General features: G+C 46.2%; 1 protein-coding gene across 2 annotated transcripts in view; it reads right to left on the reverse strand.

The window, feature by feature from the left end:
• SLC4A2 (solute carrier family 4 member 2) overlaps positions 1-22,754 on the reverse strand; it is a 74,778-nt gene that overhangs the window by 10,711 nt on the left and 41,313 nt on the right. For both annotated transcript variants that reach the window (XM_066585090.1, XM_066585091.1), the window contains exons 3-15: positions 14,868-15,027; positions 14,091-14,329; positions 13,228-13,328; positions 11,808-12,019; positions 7,298-7,431; positions 6,124-6,304; positions 5,785-5,920; positions 5,484-5,664; positions 5,283-5,391; positions 4,833-5,017; positions 1,811-2,024; positions 1,440-1,655; positions 589-737 (exon numbers count right to left, since the gene is read on the reverse strand). In XM_066585090.1, the coding sequence (XP_066441187.1) occupies positions 589-737; positions 1,440-1,655; positions 1,811-2,024; positions 4,833-5,017; positions 5,283-5,391; positions 5,484-5,664; positions 5,785-5,920; positions 6,124-6,304; positions 7,298-7,431; positions 11,808-12,019; positions 13,228-13,328; positions 14,091-14,329; positions 14,868-15,027 (2,217 nt within the window). The remainder of the gene's footprint in view (positions 1-588; positions 738-1,439; positions 1,656-1,810; positions 2,025-4,832; positions 5,018-5,282; positions 5,392-5,483; positions 5,665-5,784; positions 5,921-6,123; positions 6,305-7,297; positions 7,432-11,807; positions 12,020-13,227; positions 13,329-14,090; positions 14,330-14,867; positions 15,028-22,754) is intronic.

Here is a 22,754-nt window from a genome sequence, read left to right on the forward strand (position 1 = left end):
TCATATAAAGCACATGATACTAGAGTTGAGCGAACATACTCTGCCGAGCTTGACGCTCGTTTGGGAGAGACGAACCTAGAAAAAAAAAAAGCTGGATACCCGTCGTTTCACATACAAAAATGCTCGAGTCTCCCATTGTAGTCAATGGGGTTCGTTACTCGAGTAGAGCTCTCGAATTTTACAAAAAGCTTGACTCGAATAACGTGGACCCGAGCATTTGGGTGCTCGCTCATCTCTACATGCTACATTTCCCTACATCCCATATTCAGTTTAGGATCTGCTATGTTTGAGTCTCTAATGAAGCCTGAAACCAGTTGTAGTAAGACCAAGCATGCAGCCACACAAATCAAGGGAAAACTCCAATTAGATATGTGAAGTTGATGCTTTTCATACCAGATCTGTAGACTCTTGTTTCACATTGATCATTGTTAAATCCACATCCACGCATGTTGAAGGGGTGAATACTTTCTATGGACACTATATGCGGGCATTCTACTGTTCATCTTCAATTTTTTTTATCACAGATTCTTCTTCTTAATACTCTTGATTCCAACCCATTTCCCCAAACCCCTTAATACATAACCTCACCGAATAAAAGGCTTCTTCAAACACCAACAATGGTCCAGAAAATCCAACAATCAGTAGTGGCTGTGCCCCCAGAAGACAGAATATCACGCCCTGTATGCAGGTCCCAATGATAAGTTCTGACACCCCAATGAGACCACCCGTCTTCTCACCTAGAGAGAGAACAGCAACACACAAGAATGACATTGAGAAGGCCACGAAGGACATGTGGGAAGGAACCTTATGATTTGCACAGAACATTAAGAAACTGGGTCAGGAAAGGTATCATTTCTCCTTAAGGGGAGCACCTAGAAGATGTGAAAAGACTTATAAGGCCATGCATGCTCCTCTGGGAAATTTATGCAAATGGCAAGATGAAACAATGCATCTACAGCGCCACCTATTGGAAGGCAGCATTCCTGCAAGTCAAGGTCAGACCTTTTAACAAGCCTTGTAACAATGACTGGGAATATAAGCCAAAGCCGGATTTTTCCTGGAGAAGTTTCTGCTTTTGGCTTATATTTCCAGTCATTGTCACGAGGCTTGTTAAAATAATGACTTGCAGGAATACTACCTCCTAATAGAGGGCTCTGTAGAGGCATTGCACCATTTCCAATTTGCATTAGGAAACTGAACATTTGGACGGCGATGGAGGATGACCACTGAATACATGCGCAAGACTGTGGCCCGAAAACTGATAAACCTAATGAAACATGACAGAGGAGGGAGCATGTGAGTAGATGATAAAGAAATAACCTGCTTTGTACAAGACTCAGGTTTACAAACTGCCGGAGAAGATGCTGGTTGTTGGTTGGTTGGTACAAGTTTTACTACAAGAAATAAAACAAAAAAAGAAATACAGTAGGAACGCTCACCCAAAAGGCCCCCAAATGTTATTGCAGGTGACAGTGCTGCAAAATAGATGAAAATGACAGCGGCCATGCATTGCGCATTCAGGGCATCACGAAAATCACTTGCATATTTTGGATAACGCCGCTGAATGTCTCGCACAAGACCTCCAAATGGTCTCCCCGTCCTGCGCAGTGGATCATCTCCACCATCACCCGACACGACTGCTTTAGTCAGAAGAGCTACAAGGGAAAGAGGACATGAATAGATGTTATTGCATGACAGAACATTCCACAAAGAATGATGGATATGAGAGTGGTGACATATAAAGAATGTGCAGAAGAAGAAAGAGGTCATTGCATAGGAGGAGGCAGTAAGGAAACAAGATGCCACAAACCTTTATCCTCAGGCGTGGTGGCTTCCTCCAAGACTTTCTTCTCTTGGCCGTGGCGCCGTCTTAGCATTTCTCGTTGAAACAGGGCTACGGAACGCAGAAGTTCTTCTCCCAGCACTTCAGAAGGAGGCAGAACAACACTGCAGTCTAGAAACTCATTAATGGCATTCAGCAGATCTTGACGGTCATCAGCAAGGTATGCGGCTTCATGGAATGACTAAGGAGGAGACATACAGGGAGGATCAAAAAGGTGCCACAAGGATCACAAGGAGGTAGGATAAGCAGGATCTGGGCCTAGAGCTAAGGAACCAAAGAGGAGAATGGAAAAGCTGAGGCTGTAGGAAGAAAACACTAAGGAAAAAAGATGCGAAAAGAGAAAAAAAAAAGAAACTGAAAATCAGTGAAGTTTATGTAACGATTCTCCACCTCACCGCTCATCAATGGGCAGCCAGCAGCTCATTTCCCTCTTCCTACTGGGAACACATGCATGCTTAACTGGGACCACTGTTCATGTGTAAGGTGGTGGTGGGGGACAGGATGATTAGTAGAGGACTTGGGTATATGACAACCTTACGAAAGAAAAGCTATGCCCCTTCATTAAAAATGTTTTCACAGACTCTAAGTACTGGAGGGAAGAGGAAGCCAATAAGGATGCATAATGCCACAAAACAAAATATTCGTCACCGTTGAGGCTCCAAGGATTGTCCAACCATAATCCTGTCTTGCTTTAGGGTATTTTTACATGGAACGACTGTCGGGCGCTTAAGCGCCCAACAGTTGTAACCTAGCAATCATCACTTCTGAAGGATCGCTCACTGAATGGAGGTGGAGCAGGCTGGAGATCTCTTCCATCCACCCGCCTCTATTCAAAGTTAACAGGCAGTCATTCATAGATGAACAACTGCCTGTTTACACGGGCCGACCGTTGCTCAGTTTTTCGGTGAACTAAAAACAGAGAGACGCCAACAAGTGAGCAATTCTCACGCACTTAGGCCTAAGGAACAGATGGATTTTTGCTGCGGAATCCGGAGCGGTCGTCCGCCACTGGGTTCTGCAGCAATAACCCTCCATAGCATGCCATGGAAAAATGATTCTTCACGCACACGAGCCGAAGCCAATTACGGTTTCCGCTCGTGGATGAAGAAAAAAAAAAAAAAAAAAAAAAAATCACAGCATGCTCCATCTTTTTTGCGGTTCCCACATGGACGGCTTACATTGAAGTCAATCAAAGCAGTCCAACCTGCGGCCCATCCGCAATGTCATGGATTCCGCAGGAAAAGCAGGAGTTAGAAGTAAAAATTTGCACTCTGCATGTCCGACGGCGAGCTGTGCGGACCATACGCAATACAGATTGAAGAAAGCAAAAGCAGGTACGCGCGGATGCCGCTACTGCCAGGGCTGGATCCTGCGGCGGGATTCTGCATGTGGAATCCAGCTCTGCCGGGAGCATGCAGCCTTACTCTGTTGGGTCCCATGTTTACATGAACCAACACGTGAAATAGAATGTAAGATAGCACTACTCCATCAGACCCTCAGGGTGGGACTGTCCATGTGCAGGCCACGGAAGGGATCCGGATCGCTTGACCCCAAACACCACAACGAGAAAGGAAGAACCGTGGCAGCGAGCAACGATGCAGTTTAAATGAAAGACTTCTTTATTCCTCCAAGCACCATAAACCATGAACCAACAGTTGTCCACAATCGCTCTTTTGAGCGATTACTTGGGCGACTGTCGGCCTGTATAAAAGTACAATAGGTCTACCTTATAAACCGTGGACACCTTTGGAAACTTTCTTGAATGCATTGTATTTATTTTATTAAATATATGAATTTTTATTAAACATTTTCTGATGCGTTTTCTTCCGCAGCTTGCGTGTCTTACAGTAACATACAAGACAACTTGCTGAATCCTGCTCTGTCGGCAAGCTCTCATCTCTGCTCTACTGAACACTCGTTACAACAAATAGACTTGGATCAAAAGTGATGTCAACTTCATGAGCATTCAGGAGAGGAGAGGCGAGGGCTTGTGGGTATACCGCCAAGACCTGTGATGGGCTGCAGTGGTCACACGGGCATGCAGGCATGTCACAACTGTAACCATGTAAACAAAGTTCAGTGGGGAGGAACAGAAGTGGCGCTGAAGCATTGAAAACTTAACCAGTGAGTACAACCTCCTATGTCATTTTCTTCCACTACCTGCATTTGCCCCATTTTTTCCTCACACAACCCCTTCAACAAATCGAATCACAGAAAATGGGATAAATGTACATAATACTACAGAAACATGCTAAGCTTAGAGATACAAGTGAAGATCCAACACCAGTTCCCAGCAGTATGCATTTTGCCTTTTCTGCATGCCTGTGGGTATTGGCATTTATAGCTGCCCCATCATGTTGAACATATGACATTATAGTTATAAAGTTAAAGCCCTGTAATGCTAAAAACAACTAAATAAAGTTAAAGGGGTATTCTCATCTGGATCAATCATGGACGAGATGGCAATATCCCTCTGTACACGGTGACAAGGGTGACCAGGAGTATGGGAACAGCTGGGCAGGCTGTTCCCATACTATGGGGGACTTGTTAGGGGAGGGAGGGGGGGGACTTGTTATTTGTATAGCGCCAACTTATTCTGCAGTGCTTGCAGGTAATTTATTTATTACCCTCCAGCAAGCTGGGTACACATTTTACCAACCTCGGTGAAAATGGAAGATGCCCAACCTTGAGCCATGCAGGGATTGAACTCGCAACCTTGAGGTCGTGAACGAGAGCTTAGGACTGCATACTGATGCCTTAGCACTCTACGCCACATGAGGTAATAAACACAGCTCACCTCCTCCCCTTCACTGCACAGTAACTTTTGTATATTTCGTAAAGTATGTTCACTACACTCTTCCATAGAAGTCAATATGTACTGTAGTTGTCACACCTTTGTACGTGTCACAGAACAGGATCACTACACTCTCCCATAAACGTCCATAGGTAATGGTGAAACTAAAAATGACAGGAGGTTTATAAGAGTCACCTTGTCTGACATGAGAGTAGAGATGGACCTCCCGATCTCATGATAGTCCATATTGGATGTGCTGGGTCCTAGCAAGACAAATAAGAATCGCACAGGTACGGGAACTTCCAGGACAGAATCCAGCTCAACCGCCTCCTGTAGTCGCACAAATGCCATTGTTGGTTGGTCAAGGAAATCCACACAGCCTGAAGACACATAAGAACCAAGATCAATAGACTGATGCGTAATGACATATGTAACACCAAACCTGAGATATTCCCAGCATAGAGCAAAATCATGGCATGCGTCATACTGACTACAACAAATATGATATTCTATATCAGATACAAAGTCCTGAAACATCCTTAGAAGACCTGCAGTTGAAGAACTTGACCCTTCATGGACAAACCTATGGTAAGAACAAGAGAAATCGAATGAACAAGGTATGGACTCTAGAAGCTGCATACTTACCAACTAGCACCACGCTGGCCTCCGCATTCTCCGGGATCTTCTCAAGGAGTTTCAGTTCATGTTTAGACTTTGAGCGTTGGATTGTGGGCAATGAGGGAAGAGATTCCCGCTGGATAATTGACAGAGAAGAATGTATTGATCATCTCTCACCTATTCATAGATCTGAATGGTTCCTACTTCAACAACTCAACCTCATCTCACCTCACGATCAATGTCAATTTTGGTATCCTGTTCTGTTGGGTCTCCACCCATCAGGGGATCAGTTAAGTTGGGTTCACTGTTCTGAGAAATATGGTTTGTGCTGTGATGTCCAAGCAAAGAGCCAAGGCTGGCAGCTGAAATGTTCCTTGAGAAGGATGTGTCCTTGTCATCGCTTGGGTGACTAAAAAGGCAATGAATGGGTGTTATTTTATTAAAAAAAAATAAAAAATTAAAACATGCACAATGGGAACATGCAAGGTTATGTGTTCATCCTACAATACATGCATGTACAGTCATGGACCTGTGTTTTAGGAGTAAAGCTCTCAACACATTGGCTCTGTCTTCCGCCTTTATTTGATCACTGATGATCATCTGTTCCACAACCTGATGAGCAATTCCTGGCAGAGTTCTTTGGTCCAAGTCTAGAAGAACAGCACCTAGGGAGGAAGAGAGAGGATTTTATTACAACCTCATGCCCTCCATGCATATGCCCATTATGGACCCTGTACCCACACCGCACATTAGATCTTTCTGGTGCCTCCACCAATCATTTAACCCTTACATTACTGAAGACAAGGTCATCCCAGATCACTATTTTTCAGTAAGCCCTGCACCTCCAAATAACTCAGTTTCTGCTTACCATGGGACAATGTTCGTCGGAGCTCCAGAAGGCTGCGAAAACTCAGAGAAGCCACGTGTGGTTTTCCCCATTGGTCCGTTTCAGCTTCAACATCCTCTTCAAACTTTATCCAGCGAGCAGTTTCTTTCCACTGTAATTCCTGGTGCTTGTCCACAACTAACTCATTTAGCTCTACAAATACCTGGGAATGCAGAAGAGAGATGGCGTATTTCACATACACTCTAACCTGAAGGCTTCATGCACATGACTGTATTACCCAGCCATATTGTACCTCATGGCATATTTTATAAGTCGTATCATGGGGGCATTCTGCTACTAAGGGAGAATATGGTGCATCACAGACACCATACAGTGGCACACAGAGCCTATGCCAACCAAGCTACTAACAACCACTTGTCCGTTAGTATGTATGTATGGGTGCTTCTCATGCTCAGCCCCTGATGATGTCATCGCTCAGCCCCCTTGTGACATCATCACAAGTCCTACAACATATATAAAACACAGAGCCTGATCGACAGAAGAACAACAAAGTTAGAGCTCTTGGAAGGGGAGGACAAAAATAACAAAATAGGAATACAACTAAGCTGTTATTATCTTAGACGCAACTCAGTGGTCCTGACAGAAGACACCGACCTACCGCCACCATAGAGATCCAGTGGGCTGAAGGACCTGCAGTGACGTCACTGCTGTGGGAGGAGCCATTGTGCAATTTGGTAGAAAGTACTGTAAACTGGATAAGCCGACCGCAGCCACCAGGACCTGTGATGACATCACCATCATGTGATCACGTGTGGGTGGAGTCTGGAAATCACATGACCAGGGGCTGGTCACTGTATCTAGGAGTCTGCTGAGCTGGCAACGTCTGGAAATCAGCATGGATGTACCACAGCTGTGTGTGTGTGTGAATCACGATGCATGTAGTAGAGCTGTGTGTGTGATATATGGGGATCATAATGGATGTACATGCAGCAGAGCTGTGTGTGTGTGCGATGTGTGTGAATCAAGATACATGTAGTAGAGATCTGCGTTTGATGTGTGGGGATCATAATGGATGTACCATGTAGCACAGCTGTGTGGAACATTGAGCCACGAGAAACACTGGTACAATAATTTCCTAATAATACAAAATAGTACGGGGTCTTAGCACTATGGCCCACAAGTCTCATGCACTCACCTCATGGGGTTGCAGGGTCACACTCTTCCGATGTGGGTGTCTCTCTTTATGCTCTTTGTTAATGTGAACCACTTGTCCTTTGCTCTTCCGAACAAGATGTCTACGTACAGCTGGAAGGTCCTCAAAACGATGACCTAAAAATGGATGAAGATATTGTTTAACCTATATGAAACATAAGATTATAAAAAAAGGGAGAGATGAGGAATATGGGGGTGGTGGAAGTAAATAATCACTTATTATGTCAACTGTGAGAAGTAATGAGTCACCTGGACATGTGAGTCATATATTATACAAGGGACAATTAAGGGCCTGGAGACCCTTTGAGTAAAAAGTTCAAGAGAGACTTGGTCGCGGCTGAGAAATTTTCCCATAAAACTGATCTACATCTACAGGAACAAAGTCACATGGGGTGAAAGCACTAGATGAATATTTGAGAGGGTCAGTGACACCTGGGCTGTGGAGGGTCTAAAATCAAAGACCTATGGGGGACTGAATGTGATAAATAGACCACTCAAATAGTTTTAAACTACAAGATGTATATTTTTTTGGTCTCCTGGATGCAGCAATAAATCTAGTGAACGTCTGAAATTGCTGAGACCTCATTAAAAATCAATGATTGGAACCTAATATCTGTCCTCACTCACTTCGGAAGGATTATGGAAGATTCCTCAATAGAAAACTATTTCCACTTCTTTATAATGGAGGCTTCCATATGTAAAGCTTCTACTTCAGGTCCTGACACCTTTTTTTGGTCTATTTAAGTCTGACACTGTTGGGTAGCTTCAGTGCACACATAAACCCTGGTATTCTTCAGTAGAATCCAGAATACATAGTTCCATCTATGACAAAACTGGCCCAGTTAGCTATGATACACCTTCCTATGCCGAGTGCCGATTTGAGCTCAAAAAATAAATTTGGGGCACATCTGTTCAGATTTCCAAGTGGTTTTCTGATTCATAGTACTGCTCCATGGTGTTCAGGAGTGGCTTTCTCAGGAAAGGTTTGCAAAAACGTAGCCTTGAGTTCTGTCTGATCTTTTAGACTATTATAACCTCGCTTTTGAGTTATATGTGTTGGATGCTACCACAATGTTGAGTCTGTGAACTATCGGCCTGACAGTGAACTGCCTCAAGTCTTGTATAACTTATCTGATGAGAGCGAACAACTCTTCAGAGATCCTTAACCCCTTAATGACGCGGCCTTTTTTCTTTTTCCATTTTCGTTTTTTCCTCCCCCCTTTAAAAAAATCGTAACTCCTTTATTTATCCATCGACGTTGCTGTATGAGGGCTTGTTTTTTGCGGGACGAGTTGTATTTTTCAATGGTGCTATTTAAAGTACCATATAATGTACTGAAAAACTTTTAAAAAATTCTAAGTGGAGTAAAATGAAAAAAAACCTGACATTTCGACATTTTTTAGTTTGTCTTGTTTCAACGGCGCACAAACGGCAACAATAACGACATGATAACTTTATTCTATGGGTCGGTACGATTACTACGATACCAAACTTGTATAGCTTATTTTTTAGTATACTCCTCTTTTTTTTTTTTTCAAAGACATTAAATTTTTTTCAATTATGTTCTGCCGTCATTTTGTGCGCGCGATAACTTTTTTATTTTTCCGTCGACGTAGTTGAGCAAGGTCTAATTTTTTGTGTAATGTCCTGTAGTTTCTTACAGTACCAATTTGGGTATACATACAACTTTTTGATCGCTTTTTATTGCGGTTTTTCTGGGAGACAGGGTAACTAAAAAAGTGCATTCCTGGCGTATTTTTTTTTTTTTTTCGGACTACGTTCACCATGCAGGAAAAATAATGCGCTACTTTGATAGTTCGGACTTTTACGGACGCGGCGATACCAAATACATTTTTAATTTATTATTTAGATTTTTTAATAATAGATATGGCAAGAATGGGGGCGATTTAAACTTTTACAACTTTTTTTTCAATTAAAAAAAACTTTATTGATTATTTTTTTTACATTACTTTGAAGTCCCCCTGGGGGACCTTAAGATGCGATGCTTTGATCGCTCCTGAAGTATGATGTAATGCTATAGCATTACGTCATACTGCTGTTTGACAGGCAGTCTATCAAGCCACCCCACGGGGATCCGGGGATCGCTTTATAGGCAGTCTGTTAAGGCAGCCCTGGGGCCTTTCATTAGGCCCCCGGCTGCCTTGACACCCACACGGCTCCCCCGATCTCACCGTGGGGGCGGGGGGGGGGGGGCGTGCGGGACCCCCGAACATGTTCGGGGGATTTAAATGCCGTTGTCAGAATTGACAGCGGCATTTAAATGGTTAATAGCCGCGATCGGCTGCACGGCCGCTCGCGGCTATTGCCCGCGGGTGTCAGCTGTTATAAACAGCTGACGCCCGCACTGTATGAGGAGAGGTAGCCACGCAACCTCTCTTCATACATGCCCCGCGGCTCCATGACGTACCGGTACGTCATTGGTCGTTAAGGGGTTAAAAAGACTCTTGCTGCTTGTGATAGTACAAGGTGTGGCCGGAGCTGACATTAGGAGATACTGCTGCGGCCACGTCTTTACAAGCTATGGGCACTTTGTGGGGTTGAGGGGGGCATTTTTCCAACTTAAATACATGTATTCTGAGCTGACAATCATTTTTGCAACAGAGTTTAATTAAAAATTTTGCACACTTTGAATTCTGCAGCTTCTACATATCACTGTATATAGACATTGCAGTCTTAAAGGGGTTGTCCCGCGGCAGCAAGTGGGGGTATACACTTCTGTATGGCCATATTAATGCACTTTGTAATGTACATTGTGCATTAATTATGAGCCATACAGAAGTTATAAGAAGTTATTCACTTACCTGCTCCGTTGCTAGCGTCCTCGTTTCCATGGAGCCGACTAATTTTCGGCGTCTAATGGCCAAATTAGCCGCGCTTGCGCAGTCCGGGTCTTCTTCTTTTCTCAATGGGGCCGCTCGTGCAGGATGCCGGCTCCGTGTAGCTCCGCCCCGTCACGTGCCGATTCCAGCCAATCAGGAGGCTGGAATCGGCAATGGACCGCACAGAAGCCCTGCGGTCCACCGAGGGAGAAGATCCCGGCGGCCATCTTCAACCGGTAAGTAAGAAGTCACCGAAGCGCGGGTTTTTTTTTTAAGTCCCTGCATCGGGGTTGTCTCGCGCCGAACGGGGGGGGGGGGGGGGGGGGGTAGTTAAAAAACAAAAAAACATTTCGGCGCGGGACAACCCCTTTAAGTGTCAATAGGAGATCTATCAATGACCAGCACACAGGGATCAAAAACGCTATCTTTTCTCCTTAGGGAGAGCACCTAGATGGTGAGTGAGGAGACTCAAATGGCCATGCACGCTCCTCTGGGTAATATGCAAATAAGGGAGATGAAATAATACCTCCACAGTGCCACCTATTGGAAGGCCGCATTCCTTCAAGCCAAAGTTAGACTCTTTACACAAGCCTTGTAACAATGACTGGCAATTAAAAGCAAAGCCAGACTCTATGCACAGACAGCTGTTTCAGGGTATTTGCCCTTCATCAGTGTACAGTAGGAGTCTGGCTTTGCTAGTGAGAGGCCTGGGATGAAGGTCAGAAATGCTATCTTTTCTCCTTAGGGAGAGCACTTAGATGGTGAGTAAGGAGGTAATTGTTCAGTCACTACAAGCAATTAAATTGAACGATAATTTGTTTGCTTATCATTTGTCATTCAGTTTCTGCTGGCATAAATGACTGCCTGTTTACTGCCAATGGAGGTGGGCAGGCGGAAGAGATCTCCAGCCCATCTCAGACCCATTCATTGAGCAATGGTCGCTCCTGAGTGGATGAACCTCCTGCCACACAACAAACTGAGATGACCCATGGAGTGTCTCAGCCAAGAGACTTAAGGTTTTCCAGGAACTGGACAAATATGGGTGGTTGCCAGAAGACATTGCGGGAAATGCTAGTCCTAGAGAGGAGGATGTGGGATTTTTCTATCCCAATATTTATGATGGGAATGAAAGGCAGCTCAGATCTTCTCTTTACAGCAGAACTATGCTACATGGCACATCCATTATGATCCTCACAAATCACACACACAGCACACTACACACACTGCTGTGCTACATGGTCCATCCATTATGATCCCCACACACAGCTCTACTACATGCATCCTGATTCACACACAGCTCTACTACATGTATGCTGACCCCACACATTGCACACACAGCTGTGGTACATCCATCCTGGTTCACACACATTACACACACACACAGCTGTGGTACATCTATGCCGATTTCCAGACATGACCAGCTTAGCAGACTCCTAGATATAGTGATCAGCTTAGTTGCATTCTCATTTTGTTGTTTTTGTCCTTCCTTTCCAAGAGCCCAAACTTTGTTGTTCTTCTGTCGGTCAGGCTCTGTATTTTATATATGTTGTAGGACCTGCGATGACGTCACCAGGGGCGGAGCATGAGAAGCACCCACACACAAACATACGGTCAAGTGGTCGTTAGTAGTTTGATGGAAGTATTGTTACTCACTTTTCATGTAGTCCAAGTCGGCTGACGCCAGAGTCTGAGCCTCAGTCTCGTCAGTTGGTACAAGATGGTAGTGGGCATCTTCAGGATAGGTCATGCTGCCAATTCTACGGCGCTCTGTAAGACTATAGCTGCGATGAGGGAGCTGCCTATGAGGTGGGCGCGTAGAGCTTGCTCCCTCTACAGTTGGAGAGGAGCATGTTCCTTGTTCTTCTCTGCAAACAATGAGGGATTATGAGCGCCACAGCTTATTATGTGAAAATGACTGACGGATCAAATTTCAAAAGAATTTCCTAACTAGTAACAGAGCTCTGTTCACATCTGTGGTAGAGGTTCTGGTCAGAGATGGTCAGAGATTTGGTTTAAAAATCCCAGACAAAATAGCGCACCAGGCAGCAAGATGGGAACCTGACAAACCCCATTGTAGTCAATGGGGTTCATCAGGCACAATGTGTGTCCGTGATGTGTTGGATCCGGAACATCTATGGTTTTCATTGTTAAGCTCCTATGATGGAGCAGCACATTTGTGAACAGAATTTTACCTGTATGTGTACGGCCATGACAACTTAAAAAAATAAAATGGGGCTTATTTAGTATTGAAAATTCTTGCATAATTTACTTCAGGAATCTATCAGCTGCTTTTACATTTATTATGTGTTTTAGACACTATCAAGCACCTTTTTTTGTTTGCTGTAACTGAGAAAGCGGAGTTCCTTCCTAAAAAAAAGGGTAACATGGCCTAAACAGCACCAAAATTCTAGCACAATTTTTGGCATAAATAAGCCAACTTAAGATAGTCTAAACTTTAACATTAGACTAGATAGTCTTAAAATTCAACAGATTTATCACTCAGCAAAGCTACAGTGATAAATCTGGTGCATTTTAAGACTGGTTAACCAAAGTTTAGGCAGTATTAGTAAATAAGCCTCATTGACTTTAATGGGTCGAGCTCTGTCCTTTTCAAACTTGGACCAAACTCAAACATAAAAGGGAACCTGTCCCATTCCCACAGCACCATTAACTAAGTTATGGTGCTGTTAGGGGACGTGTCCAGGAGCAGGGTGATGTATTTTTTATACTCAATTGCTTCCGCGATCCAGCACTGCCACCTGGTGAAGCGCAGCGCATGGATGACAATGTGACTTTTTGCAGAGTCCTGTGCATACTTCTTCCATACAAGTCTATGGGAGAGCATGTGCACGGGTCTCTGAAAACAGTTAAAGTTTTGTGCGCCGCAGGTGACAGCGCTAGATAGCAAGAGAGGGTGAGTGTAATAAATAAGTCACCCAGCTCCCTGTCATGTCCCCTAACAGCACAATAACTTAGTTAATGGCGAAGTGGGGACATGAGCAGTTCCCTTCACAATTGCCTGTGAATAAGCCCTATCCTGTACAGCTAAGACAATCAACCTGTATCCACTTACTTCAATGTCTCAGATTTCTGCTCTTTACAGGTCGCATCTATAGGCGACTCCGGCACCACGCCAGAATTTCTCTGAGAGATATCCTCCTCCACTGGGAAGAACTATGAGAAGAAAAGGACACATGAGAAGCTCTTATCTACATATTATGAATTTGGACATTTGGAGTTTTCCTGATTGAGTAAAATGAAGACATGAAGAGACAGACAGTTGCCCATAATAGTACAACATTGTTGTCCACAGTGATGGAGCATATGTGTCTTCTAGTAATGAATGTCCAGGCTATGTATTAGAAAAAAAGAGAGAGAGAGAAGGCAAAGCACCTTGGGGTGGGGGCCGTAGATGATGCAAAGGGGTTTGTTAGGGCACATAACGTGCAGGATCTTTGGATTGGTTGTTTAAAAATGCGGTGGACCAGGTGCTGCCAGCCTAAATATACTGATCAACCAGAGGTTGTGTTAGCGCCCAAGAAGAAAAACAAGTAAATTGGAGGTAAAAAAGCTAGGTTCCGGTGTGACTTATATCAAGATACTAGTGGACACACTAGTAGTAGTCACTGATGGCCATAAAACACCCCCACCAGCCACCACAGCCGTCTGATGAAGAGATGATGAATAGCTTAAAATGCATTACCTGCTGGTTCAATCATTTTTTCCCCCCGCTAATCGTGTGTCCACTAGCATCTCAATATAGGTCACACCAAAGCCTAGATTTTTACATTCTACTTACGTGTTGTTCTAACAATGAATGGAAGGAGTCTTACTGAATGTCATCTGTGGTTTCACAAGGGGTTTGGTAATAGAGGAGGACATTAAAGGGGAGTGAAGTCACAACAGTATGCCTGGTAACAGCATGGAGATCCTCACCTGCATGTCCACAGCATCACCCCCTTCATCTGCAGTTTTCTCTCCCTCGGTGTCCTCTTCTTCGTCTTCTTCCTCTTCTTCCCTCTCTTGAATGGTACCAGGGGTATCTCCAGTAATTGAAGTTCTTCTCCGCCTCTTCTTTTTCTTCTTCTTGTGTTTGCGTGGATCTCGGTTTGCAATATCAGAGGAGAGGTGGGTGGACAGAGGATGGTGGATGTGATGTGAGGACTGACGGTGGTCTAAAACACAAACAGCAGAATATAAACAAATGGTGAATTATGTGATGAGTGGACCATCAGCAGAACTTCACTGACAGCAATGGTGTTGAGAAATTCTATGATCTACCTCATATTCTCAATGTATCCTTCTGCCCCTCTGCACTCTTTGCCTTCCTCCTGCTCCTGCCCCTCTGTACCCTTCGCCTTCCTCCTGCCCAGCCGCCCTCTTGGCACCTTTCTCCTGCCCTATCGCGCTCTTGGCGCCTTCCCCCTGCCCCTCAGCCCTCTTGGCGCCCCTCCCCATGCCCCTCCGCCCTCTTGGCGCCCCTCCCTTGCCCCTCCGCCCTCTTGGCGCCCCTCCCCATGCCCCTCCGCCCTCTTGGCGCCCCTCCCCATGCCCCTCCGCCCTCTTGGCGCCCCTCCCTTGCCCCTCCGCCCTCTTGGCGCCCCTCCCTTGCCCCTCCGCCCTCTTGGCGCCCCTCCCTTGCCCCTCCGCTCTCTTGGCGCCCCTCCCTTGCCCCTCCGCCCTCTTGGCGCCCCTCCCTTGTCCCTCACTTACATTGGAAGTCTTCTTCACTGTAACTCCTCCCCAACTCGGTTGGGCTTCGAGGATGAGCATCCTGTAGAATATTTTCAAATCTTTCCACGCCAAGAGCCTGTATGACATCTCCTTCATCCTCATAATGAAGGGAATTCTGAGGAGACAGTTCAATAGGAGGCTGCAACACACAAACAAAAATAGACCAAATCAGTCAAAACAAGGGCTACCAGATTTAGGCTGTCATACGCAGATGACCTTGTTGGAATATGGCCCCTTCTGAAAGCAGATGTCAGAAGGAAGGATCAGCCTTGTTGGATTATTGGACTGTCTGGCCGAAGCTTTTTTCCCCTTTTCTCATGGAAATAAAATGTGCAAACTCGGCCAAGTCAAGAATGTAGCTTTGCCTTGAAGATATGCTAAATAGTGGTTGAAAGAGCTTTCAGACAGCAGCTAATATGTATAGTCATCTTCAGAGTGATGTATTTTCTCCAGATAAGGGATGATTAGTTGCAATTATTCTGGGCATTTAAACTCCTGTAGTATTCATGACCTCTCCTCAGGACAGGTCATCAATACTTGATAGTCGATCAGCTGATCTCCGGGGTCCTGAAGCATTCACTGCAGTAAGGCGGAAATTGAATACTCTGTCCACATTGGAATTGGAGCCAGAAATGTAATAGAGAGCTTCACTCCCATAAAAATCATTGGGAGCTGTAAATTCTATTGCACTCCTACCCTGATGCAGATGGCGCTGTCAATATCCAGCCAACTGCAGCGACTGCGGGGCTTGAGATTACCTGTTCGCTGGAGATTCCCCAGTGGTGGACTCCCACCAATCAACTATTGATGACCTATCCTGAGGATAGGTCCTCAATACTGTAAGGAGTTAAATGCTTGGAATACCCTTTTAATTTGTTGAACCCCATTTGTTAATGTGTTATTATCTTGCACCCTAAACTGTCATTGTGTCACGTCCTATCCTGCAACTGTCAGTGTGTTATTTTCCTATATTCCAAGTGTCTATGTGAATTTGCTGGGCCATGAGAAGCCAGGGAAGGGACTGGAAGAGCCAGTAGAGGAATGGGAGAAGTGGATTACGTGAGCAGTTTTGGAAAAGACAATCACAAGTGTATGAAAAATGAATTTAAAAAATCCAATTGTGTCGATCACGCGTCTAGGTCCTTAGAAGCTGCACTTGTGACGTAGACTGGAGAAGAGTCTATAGACTTTAGAGTGAAAACTAAAGGTAAAGACTCTGGAGCTACCATGCTGGGACTGCAGATCTGAGGGGTAGGAGTGGAGGGTAACATGGTAGACAATGAAGTGCAGGAATATGGGGGGGATTAAGGATCAGCCGCAATAATCATCAGATTTGGAAGGACGAGCAGTTACAGGACATATGTGGAGTCTTACCTGAGTCATGGTGGTGGAGAAGTTAGTCTGATCTTAGTGGCCGGTCACTTAAACTGAAGGAAGCGGGAGGAGGCACCGCACTCAGGAGTTATGGATTTGGAGGAAGGGTTGACATTGTGCGGACGATTCTTATCATGTTATGAGATTGTAGAACAGACACAAGGACGCGGCGACATTACGACGTATCAAGCTTTCTGCCATTTCAAATATTGACAAACTCAACATCGTCACGTGTGACACCAGAACTTAACACATGTGCAGATTATACGTAAAGAGCCAGAAGATGGAAAAGGCACCAAGTACGTACACCTGGCCAACAATGTGGAAGAAAGTCAAATACATGCAATTATAAGAGGGAGCAGGCATACAGTAGATACAACAAACACACAGGGTGCAACTATAACACCCTATAGAGGGCAGAGAGTATAACACACAGTTGTCAGCAGTAATAGATGAATAGCTGTTACTGTAGTATAAGGTGTGTGGATCTCATGTCTGATCACTATGTAATTATATTATATCAGTGATGTCAGTAACAGGGGGCGGGGCTGTGACTACCTCAGACATGATATAGAGGCTGGTTGTCAGCAGTAATAGATGAATAGCTGTTACTGTAGTATAAGGTGTGTGGTTCTCATGTCTGATCACAATGTAATTATATTATATCAGTGATGTCAGTAACAGGGGGCGGGGCTGTGACTACCTCTCAGACATGATATAGAGGCTGGTTGTCAGTAGTAATAGATGAATAGCTGTTACTGTGGTATATGGTGTGTGGATCTCATGTCTGATCACAGTGTAATTATATCAGTGATGTCAGTAACAGGGGGCGGGGCTGTGACTACCTCTCAGACATGATATAGAGGCTGGTTGTCAGCAGTAATAGATGAATAGCTGTAACTGTAGTATAAGGTGTGTGGATATCATGTCTGATCACAGTGTAATTATATTATATCAGTGATGTCAGTAACGGGGCGGGCTGTGACTACCTCTCAGACATGATATAGAGGCTGGCTGTCAGCAGTAATAGATGAATAGTTGTTACTGTAGTATAAGGTATGTGGATCTCATGTCTGATCACAATGTAATTATATTATATCAGTGATGTCAGTAACAGGGGCGGGGCTGTGACTACCTCTGAGACATGATATAGAGGCTGGTTGTCAGTAGTAATAGATGAATAGCTGCTACTATAGTATAAGGTGTGTGGATCTCATGTCTGATCACAAGGTAATTATATTATATCAGTGATGTCAGTAACAGGGGGCGGGGCTGTGACTACCTCTCAGACATGATATAGAGGCTGGTTGACAGCAGTAATAGATGAATAGCTGCTACTATAGTATAAGGTGTGTGGATCTCATGTCTGATCACAATGTAATTATATTATATCAGTGATGTCAGTAACAGGGGGCGTGGTTGCGACTACCTCTCAGACATGATATAGAGGCTGGCTGTCAGTAGTAATAGATGAATAGTTGTTATTGTAGTATAAGGTGTGTGGATCTCATGTCTGATCACAGTGTAATTATATTATATCAGTGATGTCAGTAACAGGGGGCGGGGCTGTGACTACCTCTCAGACATGATATAGAGGCTGGTTGTCAGCAGTAATAGATGAATAGCTGTTACTGTAGTATAAGGTGTGTGGATCTCATGTCTGATCACAGTGCAATTATATTGTATCAGTGATGTCAGTAACAGGGGGCGGGGCTGTGACTACCTCTCAGACATGATTTAGAGGCTGGTTGTCAGCAGTAATAGATGAATAGCTGTTACTGTAGTATAAGGTGTGTGGATCTCATGTCTGATCACAATGTAATTATATTATATCAGTGATGTCAGTAACAGGGGGCGGGGCTGTGACTACCTCTCACTGATGCCCATACCTTGTACTGTGCGCTCATCCATAAACCTCTTACAGTGGTGTACCACCTTATATCTCCTCCATCATCTCCGTCTACCACCCTACCCGTGCTCTTCGCTTTTCTAATGGCCTCAAACTAAGGCTGGATTCACATGAACGTATATCGGCTCTGTTTTCATGCCGAGCCGATATACGTCGTCCTCATCTGCAGGGGGAGGGGATAATGGAAAAGCCAGTAGCAGGAACTGAGCTCCCGCCCCCTCTCTGCCTCCTCTCCGCCCCCTGCACTATTTGCAATGAAAGGAGGCGGGACAGGGCGGGGCTAAGTTCCCCGAATTAGCCCCGCCTCGTTCCACCTCTCTCCATTGCAAATAGTGCAGGGGGGCGGAGAGGAGGCAGAGAGGGGGCGGGAGCTCAGGGCACTGCTCCTGGCTCTTCCAGCCTCCCCCCCTGCAGAGAGAGACGACGCATATCGGCTCGGCGTGAAAACCGAGCCGATATACGTTCGTGTGAATCCAGCCTACGGCTGCATTTACATGGGACAGCCATCCCAAAGACTATTACTCCTGTACTTTCACACAGGAGCGATAGTTGTTCAATGAATGGAGGCCTATGGTCTCTTCTGGCTGCCTGCCTCCATTCACTGTGAACAGGCAGTCGTTCAAAGATGAGCGATTGCCTGTTTAGGCTGAGCGAGAAGTTGCTCATTAGTTGCTTTGTTTCAATGAGCTGAAACAAAACAAATTGTGACTTATGAGCGATTTCTCGCTAAGTACCCTGTTGGGTCCCGTTTTTACAAGGGATGGCTGTCAGTCAAAAATCACTAGTTTGATAATCAGCCCATGTAAAAGTACCCAAAGTGTGGCTTTACACAGAACTGTTGGGCGCAAAAGTGCCCAACAGTCATCCCAAGGATCATCGCTCCTGTGCTTTCACACTTGAACAATAGTCATTCGGTGAATGGAGACGGAGATCTATTCCGGACGCTCGCCTCCATTCACTGTGAACAGGCAGTTGTTCCAAAATGAGCTACAGCCCGTTTACATGGAGTGAGAACTTGCTAACCAGTCGCTTTGTTTCATAGAGCTGAAACAAAAGCGACTAGTGACTAATTAGCGATTTCTCACTTCGTATCCTGTTGGGTCTCATGTTTACATGGGACAACTATCACTGAAAAGTGCTCATTTGAGCTATTTTTCATGTGATAGCTGTCATGTGTAAAGCCAAATCGAGGTCCCCTTTCATCTGAACCACCTCACACTCATAATCAGGTTCCCAACAACCACATTATAAGGCTGCATTCACACGAACGTATATGGGCTCGGTTTTCACGCCGAGCCGATATACATCGTCCTCATCTGCAGGGGGGGGGGGGGGGGAATGGAAGAGCCAGGAGCAGGAACTGAGCTCCCGCCCCCTCTCTGCCTTCTCTCCGCCCCTCTGCACTATTTGCAATGGGGAGAGGCAGCACGGGGGCGGGGCTAATTCTCAGAAGATTTTTTTTTTTTTAACTCCTACTTTTCCCGCAGAATCCGCGGCCCGTACACAATGTCAATTCTGGACGGGCTGCAGGTCGGAACGGCTTCCATTGACCCCAATGGAAGCCATCCTTGCGGGAACCGCAGTAAAATGTTGTATTTGGTTTTCGCTCATGTGCAGGAAGAATCACTTTTCCATAGCATGCTATGGAAGGTATTTGCTACAGAAGCCGATGACGGACGCTGCCCCGGATTCCGCAGCAGAAATCCACCTGTGTGCATGAGGCTTTACAGGATGCAGAGTGAGGGGTGTGTGACATGGCTCACAGATCGAGGGGTGACTGTTGCAGATACCGGGGTGTGGGACATGGCTCACAGATCGAGGGGTGACTGTTGCAGATACCGGGGTGTGGGACATGGCTCACAGATCGAGGGGTGACTGTTGCAGATACCGGGGTGTGGGACATGGCTCACAGATCGAGGGGTGACTGTTGCAGATACCGGGGTGTGGGACATGGCTCACAGATCGAGGGGTGACTGTTGCAGATACCGGGTTGTGGGACATGGCTCACAGATCGAGGGGTGACTGTTGCAGATACCGGGGTGTGGGACATGGCTCACAGATCGAGGGGTGACTGTTGCAGATACCGGGGTGTGGGACATGGCTCACAGATCGAGGGGTGACTGTTGCAGATACCGGGGTGTGGGACATGGCTCACAGATCGAGGGGTGACTGTTGCAGATACCGGGGTGTGGGACATGGCTCACAGATCGAGGGGTGACTGTTGCAGATACCGGGGTGTGGGACACGGCTCACAGATCGAGGGGTGACTGTTGCAGATACCGGGGTGTGGGGCACGGCTCACAGATCGAGGGGTGACTGTTGCAGATACCGGGGTGTGGGACACGGCTCACAGATCGAGGGGTGACTGTTGCAGGTACCGGGGTGTCGGATACGGCTCACAGATGGAGGGGTGACTGTTGCAGGTACCGGGGTGTGGGCTACGGCTCACAGATCGAGGGGTGACTGTTGCAGGTACCGGGGTGTGGGCTACGGCTCACAGATCGAGGGGTGACTGTTGCAGGTACCGGGGTGTGGGCTACGGCTCACAGATCGAGGGGTGACTGTTGCAGGTACCGGGGTGTGGGCTACGGCTCACAGATCGAGGGGTGACTGTTGCAGGTACCGGGGTGTGGGCTACGGCTCACAGATCGAGGGGTGACCGTTGCAGGTACCGGGGTGTGGGCTACGGCTCACAGATCGAGGGGTGACCGTTGCAGGTACCGGGGTGTGGGCTACGGCTCACAGATCGAGGGGTGACCGTTGCAGGTACCGGGGTGTGGGCTACGGCTCACAGATCGAGGGGTGACCGTTGCAGGTACCGGGGTGTGGGCTACGGCTCACAGATCGAGGGGTGACCGTTGCAGGTACCGGGGTGTGGGCTACGGCTCACAGATCGAGGGGTGACCGTTGCAGGTACCGGGGTGTGGGCTACGGCTCACAGATCGAGGGGTGACCGTTGCAGATACCGGGGTGTGGGATATGGCTCACAGATCGAGGGGTGACCGTTGCAGATACCGGGGTGTGGGATATGGCTCACAGATCGAGGGGTGACCGTTGCAGTTACCGGGGTGTGGGATATGGCTCACAGATCGAGGGGTGACTGTTGCAGATACCGGGGTGTGATACAATGTAAAGGGTGTCGTATGCAGGTTGTATAGTGAGGGGTTTTGGTTACAGGTCACTGAGTATGAGGTGTGGGTCACAGCTAGCAGAGTGATGAGTGATGGTTATAGATTGGGGGGTACAGGTTATGGGCTGCATAGTGAAAAGTGTTGGTTACAGAATGAAGGGGTGTGGGTAACTTGTTACAGATTGAAGGTTTGGCTTAGGACTCACTCACATTGACGTATGTTTGCTGCGCAATACATAGCAAATAGAAATTTAGGGCTCCTTCACACGGACGTATTTGCGTGCGTAAAATTGACACAAGCAATACGTAGAGAATAGAACCCATAGATTTCAATATGTTTGTTCACATTTCTATATTTTGCATGTGGATTTCGGTTGTGCAAAAAAAAAAAAAAAAACATCTAGAATTCTTTAAGCCTAATTACAATCAATGCATCTTTGTTTGCAGTGCTAATGAACATGCCTTGTGGGTGCAAAAAGTACAGTAACATACACGCTGCTCGTGTGAAGCTGGCCTTAGAATGAGGGATACATAGTCAAGGGTGCGGATCAAGGGTCTTAGTTACATGCTGCAGAGTGTGGGATATAGATTGGGGATGCAGGTGTTGGGTTGCATAGTGAAAGGGGTGTGTGATGGGTCACGCCAAGGTGGAACCTTCGTCTAACCCTTGCATGGCCGCAGCTTCTCACCTGGTTCAGAAGGAAATCCATTGAGGATGGCTGTGTGGACAGGGTGCTCCGGACACATGACAAACACGTCTGTACTGGGTCACATGTCACAATACAGAACCGATTAACCCATTCTTAACCAAGGCATCTGTAGCTTTAACTGTTTCTTGCCTGTAATAAACACTCAGGTAGACAGACCCCGAATATCCAGAGTAACCGGCTCCCACCCAGAGGCTGCAGCGTGGTTCCAGGAGCAGCTGCCGTTACTGATTAACCAAAGTGCAAACAGCAGCAATCAGACAGATAGAGCCAGGAAGTCATAAAGACAGCAGCGCATACACCTGCCCCCTCCATATCCATGTGTCCTGGACCAGCTACATACATGTGGAACACACAGAACATGCATTATATCACACATGTAATACAAGCCTTCCTATGTAATATCACACCTCCCCATCAGGGCTGGACTGTCCATCTGGGAATTCTTGCAAATGCCAGGTGGGCTGGTGTTCACATTGGGCCACAAGACCTGTAATGATGCCACCATCAAGTGACCAGTACACGAGGCAGAGCTCAATAGTATAAAACACCAGTCAAACGCAAGGCCTGTGGGACACATCCGGCCCACCATGTCATTTTCAGTGAAGGTCTGAACACAGAAGGACCAACTTTCCTCGGAGGACGCAGCCAGCGCTTGGCAATGATAGCGACGCAAACACAGGGAATGTATGCCATCCGGTGGGCACCTCCACATCGCTCTGTTCAACAACTCACAGGTGACGGCA

Source organism: Eleutherodactylus coqui, chromosome 12 (assembly GCF_035609145.1).
Source record: "Eleutherodactylus coqui strain aEleCoq1 chromosome 12, aEleCoq1.hap1, whole genome shotgun sequence".
Classification (NCBI taxonomy): Eukaryota; Metazoa; Chordata; class Amphibia; order Anura; family Eleutherodactylidae; genus Eleutherodactylus; species Eleutherodactylus coqui.